The sequence below is a fragment of the Halyomorpha halys genome, unplaced genomic scaffold (genome assembly GCF_000696795.3).
Source record: "Halyomorpha halys isolate HHAL.00 unplaced genomic scaffold, Hhal_1.1 Scaffold977.1, whole genome shotgun sequence".
Classification (NCBI taxonomy): domain Eukaryota; kingdom Metazoa; phylum Arthropoda; class Insecta; order Hemiptera; family Pentatomidae; genus Halyomorpha; species Halyomorpha halys.
In genome coordinates, this window is record NW_027116440.1 from 330,203 (window position 1) to 351,552 (window position 21,350).

The window sequence follows — 21,350 nt, forward strand, 5'->3', positions numbered from 1 at the left end:
ATAATAATAATAAAAAGGTGGTAGGAAGTAGATGTCAGTGGTTATGACTCCTTTAATAGTTTGTTAATTGCAATATTTATTAACTTTTTTTTTTTGTTTAGTCCAAAGCACTCGCTGCCCAAGTTGAACAGGAGCATGGAAAAAAATCTGCCTTAGCCACTGAATTAGGCCTTCAAACTTCTGAAGTTGCTGCCCTAAGAGCTCGGGAAGCTCAGCTCAGCAATGAAGTTTCATTGCTTCGTGAAAGGCTAAGGTTGACTGAAGAAGAGCTTCATAGGCTGAAGACTCAAAAATCTGTAGATGATTTACAGATGAAAGATCTTCAAGATCAACTAGAAGATCAGCAGCATTTTACTGTAAGTATTTTTTCTGACTTTTTCATTATCCATATTCTTTATTAATAAAGTAGAATTATAAAAAAATTCTCCAAAATAATATTTTCATACTTTATCCCTTGGAACAGTTATAAAAATATGTGGTATATTGGTGACACTATTCCTCAACATACTTTAAACATACTAGCTTGTGTTTTAAGATTAATTTATTAAAAAAAATCAAATCTGCTCATCAAAAACACTGCAGTCATAAAAATAAATGATATAAAGGTTACTCTGCCAAAAAAGAAGGTTAGGCACTTTGTGACTCGGTTTAAGAGTTTTCATGGGTCGCCCATAGCTCAGTGGTTAAGATACAGTCTTACCAATTTGATGTCTATTGGCGGTGCCGATTCGAATCCGGCCTGAGACGTTGACTTTTTTCATTGGTGGCGGTCCCACAAAATGAAGAACTTTCACCTCCAACCATGGTTAGGCAGTATAGGACTCCAAATGGGAGTCTTGGCCAAAAAAAAAAAAAAAAAGTTTTCATATCCAGCTTGATTAGCAGGAAACATGACTTGAGAAATGATGACTTAATGACTCCAACCAGAGGAATACAACTCTTGAAACTTTGCACCCCTAGCATAGGAGAAATGGAAGCTAAGATTAGGGTGGGTGTAAGCCTGTAGCAACTAAAGTGTAGTGGTAGTGGTTGAGGTCTTTTAAATATGCTCAAAATGGCAATCGAACATAAGGTAAAGTTTTATGTTTTACCAAATGTTTTAGAATTTATAATGATGCATTAGTTGATGACTGGATATTTAATGAGGAGAAAATGCTTGAAGATGCACTTAGTGAAGAAAAAAATAAGTAAAAATTATTTTATTTTATTACTAAACGTATTAAAATTTTAATAAATGTACAAACAGGAAGAGAAGACCTTAGTTAAAATATTAGTCAAATCAAGCAACATTGAATAAGTGGCTATTATAATATTTCAGTCATAATGAGTATTGGTTGATGTACATGTTACAATCTCTCAAAGGAGATCATAACATGAAAAATGGTTGAAGGCAAACCTTCCAGGGACACCCACCCCAAGACCCAGAATTACCAACTCTAGTGTTGTCTTATATCGTATATACCATTTATTAAAAACTGGAAGAGGAGAGAGACTTAAGTTAAAATATTAGTTAAATGGAGCAACATTGGAAAAGTGGTTAAAATTGGAAAACAGTGTTATTATTTATTATTTTACATAATAAAAGATTTCAGTATAATATTTTATAACTTGATTATACTGAAATCTTCTATTATTTTACATAATAAAAGATTTCAGTATAATATTTTATAACTTGATTATACTGAAATCTTCTATTATTTTACATAATAAAATAAAACAGGTTTTTAATAAAATAAGTTTTTAATTATTTGTGTTATTCACTAACTGCACCTCCTACTATCCTCATCTTCTTTTAGGATTTGTTTTTGTCTAAAATAAAGAGATAATTGGATAATAGTTAATATGCTTTGTACATGATCCTCTAGAAATTGTTATCACCTAAAAAACTATAGGTAATGTTCTAGAAACTAAGATGTTGAAGAGAAACAGTTTCGTATTATTGATCTAACATTCTAATATAAATGCTATTGTTGAACCTTTCATATCTAACATTTTGTAATTTATGTTATATTTTTATTTAATTATTCAACTCCTCCATTATTTTTTTCCTTTTCCCTTTCAGACTCTTTACAAGTCTCAGTCAGAACAGTTAAAAGATGAAATAGAAGAAAAATGCCGGAACATTGTTGAACTTGAAGAAGAGCGAGGCTCTTTGGCACATCAACTTCAACTAGCTTTGGCTAGAGCCGATTCTGAAGCATTAGCCCGGTCGATTGCGGAAGAGACAGTTGCTGATCTCGAGAAGGAAAAGACTATGAAAGAACTTGAATTAAGGGAGCTTTTGACTAAGCACAGAGCGGACACTCTCAATCGGGATACTACGATTAATAATGTAAGTATTTATACTAGTTTTGAATTTAATCATCTCTGAAACAATGATTTTCAAATTTAATTAGTTAATTTTATCCTTCTTTTTTAACATTAAAACTAATTTCAATATTTCTAAAATCTTTGTAATTTTTATTTGAAACTTTTCTCTTAATTTTTATTTTTATTTAAGTATAATTGTTTTTGCTTTCTAGTTCAAAGATAGAGAAGTAGAACTCAAAAAGACAATTGAGCAATTGGTGAAGGAAAATGATGATTACAGCCACAAAAATGAAATAATGGAAAAAGGTAAGGAGAAAAAGTGTTATATTATGAATCATATAAATATAAGTTTTACCAATAATTTGTATCTCAAAATCACCATTATTCTTTTCAGGATATTTCATAATTTATCCTTTTTGTATTATTTCAGTAATATAAATAAATACCTTTCTCATTTAAAGATTACTTAAGGTGAACTGCGGCAAATGTGTAAATGGTTCCAAAAATGGTAGTTTTATTTGAAGCTTTGAAATCAGTTTTTGTGTTGTTCTCAGATTCTGATAACTTTTATTAAGGGCAATGGTAGGAACTTTGCACGTCTAACATTCATCAAACTAGACTTGTTTGTGTGAATAGTGTTTCCACTTAGCTTAGAAGTGAAAAGCACATTCCTGTGTCGCATTATAGACAAGGATGTACAGATCAATCAGAACAATTTAACTTTTACACTTTCATAATAATATAATAGGTGTCAACTGTTTTTATGGTCACCATCGGTTTACACTGTGTTTTTATTTTTATTTCACCTTGATACACAAATATCCTTTAGTTTTAGTTTGTTCGGGCTAAAGTGTAGCAATAAGTACATATTGCTGTCCCAGTTCAACGGTATAAAATTTTAAAAAATGATTATTTTGAGATATGAATATAATCTTAGCAATAAGGATAAGATCTATACAGTTCAAAATATTTGTTTTACTATGATTTTGTGTTGCACTTTTTAAAATAATAAAAACAATTTTTTTTTAACCATCTGTTCCATTTTTGTTTTCATCTTTTTTCCGTCTCCAAGAAAAAGCTTTGAATATTATGAGAACTTCTGATTACTTACACATTTGCCCTGATTGACAGGGTTGTTTTAAAAAAATCAAGTGAGAAATAGTGAAATTGATAAATCTTTTATCCTTATGTCATCTGCATTAGATTCTCTAGTTTATGGAGGGAAAATAATAACTAAAATGACTATTTATGGGGTAAAAACTAATAACTAAAATACTTAATTGATAATTATAATATTTAATAAACTATTTAAATTGATAATTAAAATATTTAAAATTTCTATTTATGGAGGAAAACTAATAACTAAGATATTGAATTAATAATTATAATATTTAAAATCATTATTTATGGTAAGAAAATTGATAACTAAAATTTTACTTTCTTACTAATAAGGGCTGAAAATCAACTATTGTATTTTAGGGATGCAATTACCCCAGATCACCCTACATGGAATGTAGTTTGAATTTTAATTGGTTTTGTTTTGCTTTAGATATTCGTAATACCAAAGCCTGTATGGATGATTATGAAAGATTGGTAAAGCAGTTGAAACAAGAACAATTACTCAAAGCTCAAGCTGTAAATAAACTTGCAGAAATTATGAATAGGAAAGACTTGAATGTGACTGCTAAATCTAAAGCTAAAGTTTCATCAGCTGATCTGAGGAGGAAAGAAAAAGAATGTCGAAGATTGCAGCAAGAACTTACTCTGGTGAGTTTTGTTACTTGCAAACATTTTTTATTTTTTTTTTTAGAAAGCTTGTAACTGTCAAACTTTCTTAAAATTTTAGACTTTATGCTCGTATATTAAATTCCTTGTTTGAAGTCGAGTTATGTTCATTTGATGTATGAGATTTCATAGTATGTAATAATGTATTTAGAATTTCAATATGAAACTCACTTTAAATGGTAATATTGTTGAGCTATAATAAATTTGAACTTTTTTCATACTTAATTTTCTGATGCTGAAAATTCTTTAGGAGCGTGAGAAATATGGACAAGAAGCCATGAAGTGGCAAAAAGAATTACAAGAACTACAAGCGGCAGTTATTGAAGAAAATTCTTCAAAATTAAGGCTTCAAATGGAACTTGATTCTAAAGATGCTGAAATAGAACAACTTCAAACAAAGTTAGCCACCCTTTGTAGTGAAACGGCTTCCCTCAGCAGTGCTGAAAATGATGCTGATGATACTCAAGGTATGATTATTGATTTTGATTTGTGAGAAGCTATCCTTATCTGATCTTAAGCTTATCATGAAGGTATAAATTTTATTATTGTTTCACCTATCCTACTTTCTCCTCTCTATAAATATAACATTATTATTTTAGTTATTTCTGAGTAATATCATTCATTTCTGTTTTTATTATAAGTAGCAGCAGTAATTTTATTCATAATTCCTCTTCTTTGTTTTAATTTCCCTTCTGTCTCACTAGTTAGAATTCTCTAATCCTTCCTTTCAACAAGTCCTTAATTTATTTTCTTGGGGAGGTGTTTGTCGAAGGTGATCCGAGGTTTTTTTATTGTAGAGTAGAATTTGTTGATTTTCAAGGAAAATTCAATTCAATCTCAGCTAGTTGTTTATCACCTATGCGTTGATGCTATTCATATCTTCTTGCAACTTTTTGATTGCCTCAAGCATCTTAGTGGGATGGAAGGATAGGTAAATTTGGAGATCATCATCATATAAGTGGTATAAGTGTGGGTGATGGAATCAGGGAGATTGTTAATGTAGATGGAGAAAAGGGTTGGTGAAAGTGAGGAACATATCATGTCAGAAGAAGGAGAGAAGAAAGAGATTTGTTCATAATGGTGACTGATTGAGAACGATGGGACAAGAAGGAGAGGAACCACTTTAGGACACTATTTGATAAGGAAAGATTTTGAAGTTTGGAGAGAAGGATCTTAAGATCAATTGAGTCAAATGCTTTCGAGAAATCAAAAAGAACTAGCATTGAAATTTGCGTATTATCTATGAAGGATTGGAGGTCTTGGAAAATTTTCTATAAAGTGGATTGTGTGGAATGTTGGAAGTGAAAACCAGATTGGAAAGGATTTAGGAGAGGTTTTTTATCTCAAGGAAATTATTAAGTTGGGAGTGGACTTGTCTTTCCAAGGGGCTTGGACAAATTAGATAGAATTGAAATAGGCAAGAAATTGGAAACTGAAGGAGAAGGGATTTTGTCCAATGGCCAAGACTTTCTTCCAGACTTTAAGGAAAATAGAATTTTAAAGGGTTGAAAAATAAATTACTGATAGTTCATTATTATCATTTATAAGGAACCTGAACTCAGTTTTCACTTATTATTTTCCTAGTTACAATTTTATTCCTTTAAGTTTGCTCATTATATGTCTGATAGTTCTTGGGGTGATGGTTCTGATTATTATCATTGAGCTAGTATACATATTCAGTATAAGTTGTTCAGTATATATGCTTATCATGCATTACCTTATTTCTTTCTTTTGGATTGTAGCTTAATTTTGTATTCCTATTTTTATTAAAATTTAAATAATTAATCTATCTATATTTTATTCCTTCCTTTTATTTAATTTTCAATGATACTTTTTGTAACTAATTGTTGTATTCTCTTTTCAGGTACTGAATCTAGGCTTGAAGGTTGGTTGTATATTCCTCAAAAGCAGAACATCAGGAAGCATGGCTGGAGAAAGCAATATGTTGTCGTCTCCTCTAAAAAAATTATATTTTATAATTCAGAAAGTGAAAAACAGAATACTGATCCTGCCCTGATATTAGACCTAAGGTTAGAATAATATATCATTATTAAATTAAGTTATACTATAAAACTTTGATTACTGAGCAGGTAAAATATTTATATTTTAATTATTCAATTCTGAAGGTCAAAGTTTATTAGGTTATTGTGATGTACAGAGTAGTAGAATAACTGACTTAGAGATATAAAAACACAGGAAAATGATGAAAAAAGAAGTTGATTTTGGAGTTTAATCTTGAAAAAATAGTGAGATTTTGCAGTCAAAAATTTGGTAAATGTTGAAGGAAGAAAAATAACAAACTTTTTCAAAATATAACTTTTCTGTTTTGAGTTGTACAATGTACATACTTTATACTCTTGTTACTCAACATTTCTGTAAATATTAATATTTGTTTTTGAAATACCTACACCTCTTATTAGATGGCCAAAAGGGGAATTGACTAAGTTACAGTCCCAATTTGGCAGGTTAACTGGTAACATAATAGATTTCAGTTTTTCTATCAAAATAGTTTATTGGGGTCTGTCCAGTCAAGAAATGTTTTTTTTTTTTCTGATTATATATATTTTTCATTATATTATGCATTGTATTAAAAAGTACATTAATACATCAAAATGCTAAAATATTGTTTCATTTTATTTACTCATTAATTATTTCAATAATTTATTTCCTTTTACTCCTTTTTAGCAAAGTGTTTCATGTGAGATCAGTTACCCAGGGTGATGTTATTAGAGCTGATGCCAAAGAAATTCCACGGATATTTCAGGTATTTCATTTTTTTAAATATTTTTCCTTAGCAAATTGTTTTATGTATCTTACAAAAACTTTTTATTTTAATCATTTACCAAAATATAGTGTGATGTTTTTTTTATTGCTTGCATTCATCATTTAGGTTATTTAGAAACATAATTACACTGACACAAGTTGTTAATTTGTGTCCTGTCGTTTTCTTGTTCCATTATATTTTGATGTCACGTTTATTTAAGCAGTTAGACCAAAAATACATTAGACTACAAGTTTTTCGTATTTTGAAAATGTGACCGAAAAAAAAATATTTTAAACTTAACACTTCGCATGCCTACTACATGGGTATCATGCGCATGGATACACGGATCCATGATCGCGCACATCAACATACAAACGTATCATTCTATTGGGGGCACTGCTGGCAAGAGTTGTTTTTGCTCTTGTTTCCTGTAATAGAATATTCATTTTAAATGTATCTAGTGGCGGTTTTTGAAAAAGTTTTTATTTTTGTGTTTTTTCACTATTCAGTTAAGTTATATTTTTTCAACCTTGAATATTGAAGCTGGTCCATCAAAACGAAAGTCTGAATGCAAAAATGAAACATATACCAAGAAAAAAATTTTTGCACTTTTTTTCATAATTATATAGTTGTAATAAATTTAATTTAAAATACTTACATGTGTATATTCTATTTAAACCTTTTTTATATAAAATATTGAATAATGATATTTATGGTAATGATCCTCGGCATTTACAATGGATATTTTGCTGACTGTGCAGTGCCCGATACATGTTTCAAGTAAAATAACTTTTTTCATAAAAAAATACACATTTTCTTTTATCGTCAAAGTAATAATATTTTCTTTATTTATAGTATTTATATTAATTTTGTCTATACTTTCCATGATTCTCATATTTCATTGGTCAAATTCCAATGTCTTTGAGTACTAGACAGAACAGTTAACATTTCTATTATTTGTTACCACACTAGTATGATAAATTTTATTTGGTTGTCGACAGTTACTGTACGCTGGTGAAGGAGAAGCGAGGCGCCCGGATGAGACAGAGCCAAGAAGTGTTGATGATAAACCTAGTACATTAGCTTTGTCTTTCAAAGGTCATGTATTTGTTCAAATTTCCTTCCATATGCCTACTAATTGTGAGGTTTGTCCAAAACCACTTTGGAATGTATTCAGACCTCCTTCTGCACTTGAATGTCGAGGTAAGAAAATCAAAACACAGGATAAGTCTGTAGTTCAATAGTACTGTTTTTGAAATAGGATATTTTCACGGATTGAAAGCTGATTATTATTTATACAGATATGAATCTTTCAACAAATATTTTGAAAACACACAGATTCACGCATTATATCTTATTCTCCTTAACATTTTTTGTGTGCAAGATGAAATGTTAAAACTGAATAATCAATTAGAAGATTCCTTTTTTTTTTTTTAAATACTTTAAACCAGATCTAAAATGTAAATTTAATTATTTTTTATTTGAAAATTGAATACATTTTAGTAGTTTTCCCATCCCGGTTATTTATGACTTTTCGGTTATTTACTAATGAAAGTTTTAGTATAAATTGATCTTATTTTTAGGATGCCATATTAAGCTTCATCGAGAGCATTTTGACAAAAAGGAAGAAGCAATTGCACCTTGTAAATTGAATTATGATCCTAACTGTGCTAAAGAACTTCTCCTTCTGGCATCAAATATTGATGAGCAAAAACATTGGGTCACAAGGCTTTCCAAAAAAATTCAGAAGAGTGGATATAAGGCAAACACAACTATTGATGGGGCTAGAATATCCCCTAGGTAACTTTAAGTCAATCACATAATTATTTATTTAAAATTATTTTTTTTATTAAAATTCTATAATCGTATTTACTGTCCAACTTTTCTTAATGGAATAGAAGTACAGTACATTGGTACAATGGGAAGTAATAACCAGAGAAGGATTGCTCTGCGTGATTAGGGTTTCTTAAAGTGTGCCTTTGATGTTGTTCGAAGGGTGCAAGACTGCTTCCTACCTAGTTTTGAAGCTTGCTTTGTTGATTCCTTAGTAACTAATTTAGTTATTTTTTTCATTTGAACAAATCTGCAGTTTAAATTGATCTTGGTAAAATTGTGCACAATAGGTCTTGGACCTAAATTAAAAATAAATTGTTTACCTGAGATATCAATCATGTAGCATTATAGCATAAATCAATCATCTTGTAGTATCAATGTAAAGGCTCATAAGCATTGTTCTGTGCCAAAATTGCTTGAGGTTTCCTCAATAATTGATGCAGCTTCTGTTTATAGCAATTTATACAAGTAAGATTATAATTTATCTAGAATAGGCAGATGCAGATTGACTTAAATGGGATTCCAAGTTTGCTCTGGTTTATGCTTTATCACTTCCTTAAATCAATGTGCAGGCTTATACTCATCTCTTACTAAAATTTTTTATGTGTGAACAATTTTTACCTCTTTTTAGTGCTTACCAATATGCTGTTTAGTACATTATAAAAGGCAGTCTGTTAATGTTGAATGTTATATAAACAAGCCAGTCGAGATATATCACATAGAATTCAATATGTTCTTGTTTTTTAACTTTTGGAATTAATTTATTAATTTTTAAATACATATTAGTAATAAGTGTTAAAAAGTAAATGACTGTTGGTAATCTAATTGCAACAATCATCCTTAGTGGTCAACAATATGACAATTTGTATACTGTAAATAAAATAAAAAATTTGAAAAGTTTATTAGGGAGCCGCCCATAGCTCAGTGGTTAAGACACAGTCTTACCAATTTGATGTCTATCAGCAGTGCCGGTTCGAATCCGGCCTGGGACGTTGACTTTTTTCATTGAGTGGGAGTCCCACAAAATGAAGAACTTTGACCCCCAACCACGGTTAGGCAGTATAGGACTCCAATGGGAGTCTTGGCCGAAAAAAAAAAGTTTATTAGGAAATTAAAAAATTTTATTTCACAAATTGATTTCTAATTTAATGTTCTTTGCACATTTTTCGGGGTTTTGATTTTTACATTGGATCTTATTAAATTGCATTACCAAAAACCAATAAATTAGAGTTTAATCTTGAGAAATGGAATGCTGTTGTAGGAACTGCACAAATGGAAGATAGTTTTAATTATTTTATTAATAGTAATGTTTATTCTATTAAAGAATCATTTACGATTCTTTGTGCTACATTAATGATCATTTTGTCTGTAGTGAATTCTCACCTTACTTTAAAGTTTTCATTATTTACACACCTGGACCTAGAAAGAAGAGTTGGAATACATCTTGAGTTTGTATATTACGTTAATGTTTTTTCTATAGTATGGGATTATGATCAAATAATTCCCTTATCAATTAACTTAAAAATGTAAATATTTGAAAAGTGTGCTATGGTTATCACAGAGGATATGTTCCAATTATTGATGACTTGAAATAAATGTGTTGTATTTAATGAGAAATACATGTGTCGATTGTTTATTTTGGTATTTATTGTTATTAATTTTCAATTTTAGAGAATCTACCCGGTCTTTATTAAAGCCTTATATAACAACTCAACAGAAATCAGCAACATTGCCTGCTAACGCTACATCAAAGTGATATTTATTTTTTCTTTAAGTGCCTTATACAGCTAATGTGATATTTATTTCCTGATCATTTAATGGTCTCATCATATTTAATCAATTTAAAAAAAATCTATTTAAACATTTTACTTATACAAGTAACATAACTGGGTTTTAGCATTTTATTTTAAATACGAACTAAATTTTAATATGCTTATAAACTTTTTCAATATATGATTTGAAACCGGCATTTATGAATGTCTCTTCATTATGTTCACTCATATCTTTATTATTGTTTTATTTTTTATGTTACTGTATTTGTAACTGTTTTAAATACTACCTTCACTTTATTGATGTAAGTGAAAACGTAAGTTCAATTTTTTGTACCATTGTGTAAGTATTTTATTTCTTTTATTATGTAAATATTATTGAGATCTGTAAATAGTTCTTTCAGTGCAAATTATTCAGAGGAAATAATTCATCCTTTTATTTTGTATATAATATGTATATATTGATTTTATACGCTTATTTGTAATAATGTTTGTATAAACCGAAAGAATTGTATTTTCTATTAACAACGAAGTAGTCATTTTATTTTTTTTTTTTGAGAACCATCTCCATTAAATTAAATTATTGATTCTGAAAAATAACGGTTAAAATTTACACCTGCATATATTATCTTTATAGATATGTACAATATATATGTTTGATATGTGTGTATTATTTACTTATCTTTCTGCAATAATGGTGTTTAAAATTGATATGGTATGGAAAAAATATTTTTCAGTTTTAAACATGCCAAGATTATTGTTTAACTATCAAGATTTTTGCAATTTTTTAAAAAAATTATTACCCATTCATTTTTGTTAACAATTGAAAGTTATTTTATAATTAAGATTACAATCTTTTGATTATGTGTTTGGAACTGTATTGTATAATTATATGAAAAACTGATGTATTCTGATAATGGTTAGAAATTATTAGTGGTTTATAAATATATACATACTTTCATATATATTTCTGTGTACAGTAATGTTAATGTATATTTAAATTTTATGTTTCAACAAAGCAGTATTTTACCAGGTTGAAAATTAGTTGGGGGGGTTTGGCTGGAGTAATTTTATTAACAATTAAATTGAAATTAAACCTGTCTGATTGTGTTAGTAATAGGTTGTATTAATCTTGGATTAACTGGTTGTGCAAATTTTTTAAAAACTTTGATAACTTATTTCAACCAATTATTCTTTAAATTTTATTCATTCTTTCAATCTTTATTTATTTCTTAATTTTTCTTGAAGATCAATAAATAAAAAAAAGTCATTTATCATGAAATGTATGGACACAGAATGAAAAACATTATTTGAAATATTTATATTTAGGTTCATTAAAATTTAAAGAATAATTGAAATTTGTTTTGTTATGATACGATAAATATTAAAGATAATTATATTATTAATTGTAAAAATGGGGCATTAACTTATCTATATATAATCTCTAATATGAATGTTATTTTCAATGACCAAAGTTTTATATGTAATTACATTCCGTTTGATTCTAAATATTTGTTTTGTTTTTTTATTTAACCTTATTCTTTTTCTTAATTTGTTCTTTTGACACATGAAAACTTTTTTTAAAGTAGCTATGGAGCTAAACTTAAACAGAAGGCAGCCAGTGATTGTCCACTAGCCATACTCCAATTCTATGCCAATGGTATTGATAAGGCCTTTTTGTTTCATTTTTCCTTGTAGATTATCCACAGTTGGCAGAGTTGGGCAGGAATCATTGCATAAGTAATTTAATTATATCTTCAATTATTTGTCTATGTTGCACTATAATTACACTAAGGTTGTCGCTTGAATGGTCCAGAAAAAAAATAGTGATTTTGAAGAACAATTATACTGAAGTAATTGAAATTACAATTACATTTAATTTAACTCATCTGAATTCAATTTATTTATGTTAAAATATTTCTTATGAATAGATTTCGGAGTACACTTTTATTTTGAAAATGTCCAGGAACGGCATTAATTTTAACATTCTAGATTCCAAACATATTAGGGTGTGTTATATATTTGTTCAGATGTACAGAAAGGGGAAATGATACAGATTTTTAAATGGTGTGCTCTATTTATTTTAACATTTCAGGTTCCTAACATATTAAAGTCCGTTTAAATCTTTTTGGTTGCGCAGAAAGTAAAATTGATTTATGATCCTGGGTTTGCATGTCCATTTATTTTAAATTTAAGAATTTCTATAATAATAGGTTCCCCTCATATTTTTTCAGGGTTGCTGAGAATGAAAGTAAAATCAATTTTAAGATTGCCCTCTTGTGTATCGATTCATTTAAACGTTTTGGATTAATATAATATTAGGGTCCCCATAAATGTTTTTGGAGTTCAGTTTCTGAAAATGAGAAAAAATATTGGAGCATATAATTATAGAAACCCAAGAAGTCAAAATGAATCAATACATGCCCGATCATAAAATCAATTTTATTTTAATTATCTGAACCCCTTAAAACACACAGGGGATCCTAATATTGTAGAAATCAGAAAAGATAAAACAAATTAATACATCAGGGCAAAATCGTAAACTGGATATCATTTTCACATTTTGGAGCCATTATAAAACAAATTTTTTCTTTTGGTCTTATGTAATTTGTTTTTGAGAAAAATAACAATTCCATAAGAATGTAATTGATATTTGCAATTAAAATTACAATTATTTATAACTGTAATTGCATTTCTCCAATTGTAATGGTAATTACTTTTTGCCCAACTGTGATGGTAGGCAATCCAGAGTCCCACTGACCACATTTAGTTCTAGTCTGATATAAGTTTTTACAATACCTATTGATTTGAGATATTTATAGTGGCGTGGAAAAGACCCAATATTGGTTTTTCTAAGACTGTATTCCATTAATGAGGTTACCTCTGTGCTAATATTTGTTCTGAAAAGTTCGCCATTTGCAATTTTTCTTTGGTAATATTATTTAAAGTGTTTGTCTTGTAGGTACAAAATTGATTTTAATGAATGTAAATTTTATATTTATTAACCTTTTTTTAAACATCTATTTACGAATTTAATTTTACTAGAAATTAAAAATTTTTAGTTAAAAGCATTTACTTTCGTAGACTAAACTAAAAACAAAATGTATAAATAAGATGAGAAAAAAATTACAGTTTAAGAAGATAATAATTGAGACAAAAGAAGATAAAATATAATATTGTAAAGGTTAGAATTAATTTAAAAAGAAAACAAACTGAAAATATTAGAAATAAAAATTATAACTGATGAAAAAATTGAAATTAACATAATGAGAATTGTGGGAAATTAAAAGATATACGCATTAACATGAATTCATTTTTTAATTTTCCCAAAATATTAATATCAATTTTTTCATCTACATTGAGCACTGTCTCATTTTTAATTCTTTTTTCTTTTTCTAATATTTTCAATGTTTGTTATCTTTTAGTATAAATTTTTAACTTTACAAAATTATAATTTATCTTCTTTTACTCTCATTTGTTACCTTCTTATGCTGTTTATTTTTTTACTATCTTATGGTTATTATCTTGTTTTTTGTTTCAAGTGATAATGATTTCCTCACTTACAATATTTTAAGCTGAATAATGTTTTGAAATAAAACAATAGGGGAAAAAATAATAATTTATTTTGAAATCATCAGGCCTGTAAGAACAAACCAGAGGATAGTAGTGCTACTTGATAATGGTTATAATTTTAGGAGTTCCAAAAGGTTAGAAAGCAATCAATAGCTAGCACATACAATATTTAATCGACAATATTATACAAAATGTGTAACAGGTATATAATATACTAAAAAATAAAATAAAAAAACAAAAATATTGAATAATAAAATTTGAAACAATTCAATCTCAGTTCTATGAATACTTATAATTATACATCAACTTCAATAATTTACACTTCTATGACACAAAAAATAACAGTAGAGCATTGAATATTTAATCGATAAATAACTACATAAGAATATATGAAGCAATTATATAAATATAGGCACTATTGTGTGGTATAATGTACATACAATTGGAAATATGTATGCATTAATAAAATTTCTCAGTGAATAACAATTTTTTTAATTTAACTATATCATAATACATTAAAAATATTATAGAGCATGAATTACATTCTTGCTGTAATGAGACCAGATGCTATATAGTAACAAAAAACAAAGCATTGTCTACAATCACAACTACAAAATTCATGCACAATATATATATTATATATTTCTGAGCACTCTATAACAACTACAAAATACTTGATATATATATATATATATATATATATTTATGTAAATATATATAAAACTACGTATTATATTTACAAATAAGAACCTATCGGATTAAAAGATACAAAGAGGATAAGGCATTCAGTCTATTGGGACCCAGATAAGGAAACTAAAATTAATCCTTCACCAGAGGAAATCATTAGCCACTCCATCAAAATAAAATCTGGCATGCATGACAGAAAATGTTTTAAGGAATTTCGAAGTAAAAAAATAAAATAAATTCAACCTTATCCATATGAACAAAAGCTGGCGTGGAGACAAAATGGGGGTCCATGATAACAGGTGTTCAGCAGACTGAAACAACATAATGAGGGAGATGACAATTGTGAATGGACCCTAGCTATTTTATTTTTTGTTTTGCACCATGTCTGAATTTAAAACATGACTGAAAATAAAAGAAGGGAAATCTGCTTCCTAATAGTGTAGAAAGTAACAATGATTTATCTATCTTTTTTTTTTTTAATTTACTTTTTTATAAAACATGAAATATGATTACAACAGAGTGGCATTAAATTAAAACAGAAAGACTAGACATTTATTTTGTACTTGAATATCTTATTCTAAATCATAATGTGAACTGATAATTATTTTACCCTGTTGAGTTATATTCTTTTTAATTTTTTTCCATTGAACCTGAGTGATTCTGTAGATTAAAATAAAAAAATATATAATATGAAATGTTAATATACAAATATTAACTGTACAACATTAAGTTCACCACACTAAATGAAAAAATATAATATCTTGATAAAGTTAGCTTGTTCAAATAAAAAATTGTGAGAAAGTTGATTGATTACCCTGATCAAAGCAACTTGGATTAATGTAGCTCAAGAGATCGTGCTCCGACATCTGAGTAAGCTCCTGAGGTAAAGGGATCCCTTCGTCGCATTTCTTCTCCCCTGGATTTATAATAGGAGCTTTTTGGTTTTTTTCAACATTCATGTTTTGAAGTATACTTGTCTGGAATTCAGACTTGACAATTTTTTCCGAGTTTTTTGTTGTATTAGGGTATACTGCTAATGGCACAGGCTCAGAAAGAATTGTAGGAAAAGCTGGTGGTAATGCAGCAGATGGATTAACAGTCAGGTTTTCAGGATAAATCATAGGAGTATTGTTATGACCAGTCAGGACAATGTTTGTAGCTACATTATACTCAGGAGGTTGAACAGTATTATTCTGCTGTGGTACAAAGTCTTGAACTGGTGCAGGTCCTTCAAGCAGAACAGGAGGCACAGGAGGAGAAACCACTTGAGAAGTAGCGCTTGAATAGAGCAAATCGTTAGAAGTAATCATAGGTTCAGCATCAGCATTCAGGAGTCCTGTAATACAAATAAAAGGAACTAACAGTTAGTAAATAATAAATTATGTTATTTGATAATCAAACTAAGGTATTTAAGTAAGCTGAGTTTGCAGCACCTATTATGCCATACTCAAGTGTATTTTTTCCTTAATCTTCAGTCTAAATTGATAAAAGAAGTTACAAATAAACTGATAATCTAAATTTTTTTATTCATTGATTCTTACAAGAAAAAAAAATTCTCTTGGTTAATTATATTATGGTTAAATACTTAAGAGTTTGCAATTCATGCTATGGTTTATTCCAGGATTAGGCCATTTTCCAATTTTAGCCACCTTTTCAATGCTGCTCGATTTAACTAATTTTCTAACTTGACTCTCCTCTTCCCGTTTTAAATAAATGTTTTAAAGTTAGTGCAAGACCATCGCTAAATTGGGGTTAGGGAGTGGGTGGTCCACGATCCCTTCCCTTTTATTATTATTGGTGTTAAGAACTCCTTTGAGAGATTGTGACATCAAACAATTATTCCAACATCGAGCAATACCAATACCACTTGCTTTAAGTCTCTGTTTTAAATATAAGATAAGTAAGGCTGTAACAGAAATAAAGAAATTTCATAATATTAAAAATACTCCATTTGCCCAAATATAGGACGAGCTTTTTCTTCCATTAAATTAAATTTTTTTTTTTGGAAAAGGGTTGAGGGTTGCATTCAATGAAGAACACAAATAAGTAAAAGCGTATTACTTATCGGCCAGGATTTCAGGTCTTTATAAGAGCATCTAGAGCCAATTTCCAACACCGAGTCAAAATGTTTTGAGTCAGCTCGGTTTGTAGATAATTCTGGACGAAACGTTGTACTAATGAATAAGTATTTACTTATTTGTATTGTTTACTCACCGCACCCCCAATCATCTTCTCATATATAATTCATGGTGAACTATACTCTCATTACTTTGAATAATTAATTTATTTTATAATTATATGAGTTTTCATTTTATGTATTTTACTTCTGTTCAGCTACTTATTTAATGTGATAGATAATTAAAAATTCTAAATTCCATTCCATGATACAATCTATCATTTTTACTTATCTTAACAGGTGAATATTCATTTTTAACCAGTCATATGTAAGCCCTTTATTTATTTTATATTTATCTGATTTCTTCAATATAACTATTTTACATCAAACAGCCAGCACAACACTCTGCCAGAAGAATTTTATTTAAATAATTTATTTTAATGACTGATTAATAAAGTTGTATATATAGTGTATTTTATATTTACCTGTTAATTTTGTATCCATTATCAGCTGCGAAGCTGTACCGATAGGCGCTAGAGATTGTTGTGTTGCAAGACTTAATTGGGGAATTGATAACGGCATAAGTTGATCAACTTTTTCACCTCCAACCAGTTTTTGGCTTTGTGGAGCAGTTACTTGTGCTTCAGGTGGACTTTCGATCCGAGAAAGATAGTTTTCAACAGATATAGATGGAAGTGGAACATCAGGAGTGATAAATTGCTGAAGAGCAGAAGCCAAACAAGGAGGTGATTCAGCTTCCCGTTTTACTTCAGAAGAAACTGTAGGGTTACGGCGTACAGGAGGGACTGTCGCAGGTGGAGGCATCATTTCACTCTCATTCTTTTCTTCACCTGGAAAATTATTTACATCAAAGCCCATTCTAATAAATATACTCCAAATTTTAGCCAGCAGCAAGAACTAATCAAAAAATTTGGTGATTTAAGGCAAATAAAATCAAAATAGCTGTCTCTTAATTGAACAATCGGAGTTGAGATATAAAACAGATAAATGACAAATGTCTAGATTTAATGTTTATAGTCCTTTTACCATTCTTTACTTAGATTAATCCTTTATTTTTCTCTACAATCTAGAACTTTGAAAAACCATAAGCAAACATTACAATAATGTAAAGTAACTTAACCAGAGGTTTACCTTGTTGTGAGCAATGTTACAAATTAATGTTATAAGTCTTTTGTTCAAGTACATTAGGTCAACAACTTTTCACTTAAAACATTAAATATTTTCGGGTGATTAAATTAAATTCATAACACCTTCAAATGAATGGACCCTATTAAAAACTGATTAAATAAATAGTTATTTTGAAGAAAATTTAGTTTAAATTTCGACAGCAACTTGTCATGTTGAATCTTATTAAAGAAATTTTCCATATTCAAGGAGATGCTAAGCACAATTCTCGCTTTTTATTTGCTGATATAAAATCCTTTTGAAACTGGGCAAAGACGAGATGCTTGGAATGCCAATTCACCATAGACTCAAACAACTCTTGCTCAATAAGGCTTAAGGTAAATTAAGAAAGACATAATTCTATCTTAACTCACTTTTAGGAGGCTCTTCTGATATGAAGGAAGTCGTTGATTGCATAGGTACATGCCATTGCACCCCTACAAGAACATTCTCAGGAGGAAATACTGGGTTTGTAATGATACCTACAAAATTCAGAAGGTAAGGAAACATAATTCACATTCATATTTCAACTGATGAAATTGTTTAATAAAAATTAAGTACATATAACAGCCAAACCTTCATAAAACGTACGCCTGTAATTAATGAAGAATGATTACACTAAATAAATCTACTTATTGAGGCTTTACGAATACAAAATAACTCTACAAAGCTATTTGTCTTAATGATCTCAACCTTTGAAATTTGTCAAGAAACGAATCCAAGTCCAATCCAAAAATTGTTAGTTTGGCCCAATCCTAAAATTGGTCCGATTAATCTTTTTCATTTTATTTTTTTAGCTTATAATACAATTTAATTATTAAGTGGAGCATTCTGAAAGATGTACATTGTCAAATAATTAGAAAAGCCAATAAAAAGTTTCTATGGGAATCTACATATAATACTTTTTGAAACAAGGGTACAAAGTCTAATATGCAGTATCTTTAAAGATACAGATTTTTTATTTTGTAGAAAATTTAATTACACTATTTGTAATGTCAGTATCATGAATATATTTTAGTTATGTGACAAATAAAATTTGGTTTTCGTCAACACTTTTTGTCTACTTTTTCTTGGAGATATACTGCACAAGAAAAGTTAAAGGATTTTAATGAGAGGACTTAACCAAAATTATAACAGCTATTTTAAAGCTACAGTTTACAAAAAAGCGAGCTTTTCAGTTATCGTGTAGTATGATTTTGCTGAGCATGGTCAATTAGGCCCACAGGTATTGGAGGTCAACCTCCTAAAAAAAAAAAAAAAGAAAGAAAGAAAAGGAAACAAGATTCTTGGACTCAGAGGACTTTAAAATAAATAGATCTGTTGAAAATTTCACATTGAAAGTTTGATCAGAGTACAGTACTTTCCTTATCTAGCAGCAGTAGAGAAATATGAAGAAATTATTTTGGAATTAAGATTATTTACCACATGATGTGTCATTTCTGTTCAAAATTAACTAACTGATTTTAAACCCTCAATCAGGGGATTATAAAAAAATCTTAGAAATGAGGAAAAAAAGAACTATATAATATCAATCTGGTTTGATATCATGGGTGAATCATAATATATAATTTTTCCTATCTTTAAAATTCGGATGAAGACTTTACGATCCAGAAATTGCAATAATAATCTAGCTCGCTGATTCTCAAGAAGAAAAGTTAACTCAAGGAATAACATAAAAATAAAACATCCCTTAAAAATTGTTTATATCAAGGTTTAACTACAACAATCATACAACAAAGCTAAAATAATTCTATTTAATTATATAAATAGTCCATCATAAACAACTTTATTGTTGTTGTACATTTTTAAATATAAAATATGAGCCAAAAAGAATAAGGAAAAACTTTTTGAACCACAGTAGACAAAAAAAAAGTCTGAAAACACGTAAATTTGGCAATTGTTCATCTAATGTTTAAAGTGTATTATTTTCCAGAAAAAAAAATTACTCTTATTTTACACAACAGCTTTCTGTTTTAAAAATGAATACAATATTTCCAGATGAATGTAAATTTAACATCTTTTGATCCAATGGACGGCAAAAAGTATGGGAGAAAATTAATTAAGGTTAAAAACCAAAAATTTGAGGCCAACATTTAAGCATGAAGGTGACAGTATTATTGTCTTGGGGTATATGAGTGCAAAGGGAGTTGCATTCATACATGTTATCACTATTATCATGGAACAACATGTTAGGTTGATGTACTTTAGAAACAAACAATACCATTGATAACATGCAAGGATTCAACTCCCTTTGCACTCATATGCTCCCAGACCATAATACTGCCACCCTCAAGCTTAAATGTCGATCTCAAGTTTTTGGTTTTTAAATACTTATTAACTTTCTGCAGTCCATTGGATCAAAAGATGTTAAATTTACATTAATATAAAGATATTACAGATTTACTGAATGATGGAGGCTTTTCTTTGTGAGCTTTAGCAAAACATTGAGGCCTAAATTTAAGCATGGAGGTGATGGTATTAAGGTCTGGGGTGTATGAGTGCGAAGGCTGTTGGATCCATACATGATATCAATGGCATCGTGGAACAACATGCCAAGAAACAATTTAAAAGAGTGTGCTAAAAACTTGGGTCTTCAATGGACATTCATTTTTTAGCAAGATAATGACCCTTAGGCTATGAGAACAAAGGAGTGGCTAATATATAATGCACCCAACTTACTAAATACACCTCCTCAGTCCCCAGATCTTAATCCTATAAAACATTTATGGAATGAAATTCACTATTGAGTAAAGAGAAAAGAGGTAAAAAAGAAAGAAAAGATAAAACTGCTTTATTGGAAGAATGGAAGAGGATCCCAGCAGAAGTGACAAATAAACTGGATGGGTCAATGAAACAATTATTAGAAGTAATTCGAAATAAATGAGGGCCTACAAGTTTCTAAAACATAGTTATGTATATATAAATATTAACTTTAATTTATGTGTCCAGACTTACTTTGCATAGTTATTTTTCTTGTTGTAGATGTGAAAATATTTTTATATAATGACTGGGTTGAAAATGGAAATATTTGAAAATCCAGCATTATATTGAAATTTTTGAAATTAATTTGTGACAAATATGATCAGGCAAATTGTTTATAATTAAGTTTAATAAAATTTATAATTTTTTACTAAATAATTCAAAACATTATCCAAATTATAGTCTCAAAACTTTTATTGTTTTTACACGTCCAACGTTTCGGCCAATTCGGCCATCTTCAGGGACAATCTGCTACAAAAAGTTTCCATTATATGTGTGATCCTACAACCATTTCAAATATTTAACATTATTATTTATAATTTACCTTACCTTAATTCACTATGAAACA

At 28.9% G+C, this 21,350-nt stretch overlaps 2 protein-coding genes across 4 annotated transcripts in view; one reads left to right on the plus strand and one right to left on the minus strand.

The window, feature by feature from the left end:
• Positions 1–11,937, plus strand: part of Rok (Rho kinase) — a 37,835-nt gene extending 25,898 nt beyond the window's left edge. Inside the window, exons 17-26 of one of the 2 annotated variants that reach the window (XM_014431486.2) lie at positions 102–356; positions 2,063–2,332; positions 2,523–2,616; positions 3,860–4,077; positions 4,346–4,562; positions 5,960–6,125; positions 6,781–6,859; positions 7,861–8,062; positions 8,443–8,659; positions 10,364–11,937. In XM_014431486.2, the coding sequence (XP_014286972.1) occupies positions 102–356; positions 2,063–2,332; positions 2,523–2,616; positions 3,860–4,077; positions 4,346–4,562; positions 5,960–6,125; positions 6,781–6,859; positions 7,861–8,062; positions 8,443–8,659; positions 10,364–10,448 (1,803 nt within the window). In that variant the 3' untranslated portion in view covers positions 10,449–11,937. Of the gene's footprint in view, positions 1–101; positions 357–2,062; positions 2,333–2,522; positions 2,617–3,859; positions 4,078–4,345; positions 4,563–5,959; positions 6,126–6,780; positions 6,860–7,860; positions 8,063–8,442; positions 8,660–10,064; positions 10,327–10,363 lie in introns of those variants that run through there. The other variant, XM_067053240.1, reaches the window with a different exon arrangement.
• Positions 11,938–14,067: 2,130 nt separating this feature from the next.
• Positions 14,068–21,350, minus strand: part of NFAT (NFAT nuclear factor) — a 61,439-nt gene continuing 54,156 nt past the window's right edge. Inside the window, exons 11-14 of one of the 2 annotated variants that reach the window (XM_014431478.3) lie at positions 18,397–18,504; positions 17,323–17,688; positions 15,536–16,057; positions 14,068–15,032 (exon numbers count right to left, since the gene is read on the minus strand). In XM_014431478.3, the coding sequence (XP_014286964.1) occupies positions 15,025–15,032; positions 15,536–16,057; positions 17,323–17,688; positions 18,397–18,504 (1,004 nt within the window). In that variant the 3' untranslated portion in view covers positions 14,068–15,024. Of the gene's footprint in view, positions 16,058–17,322; positions 17,689–18,396; positions 18,505–21,350 lie in introns of both variants that reach the window. The other variant, XM_014431477.3, reaches the window with a different exon arrangement.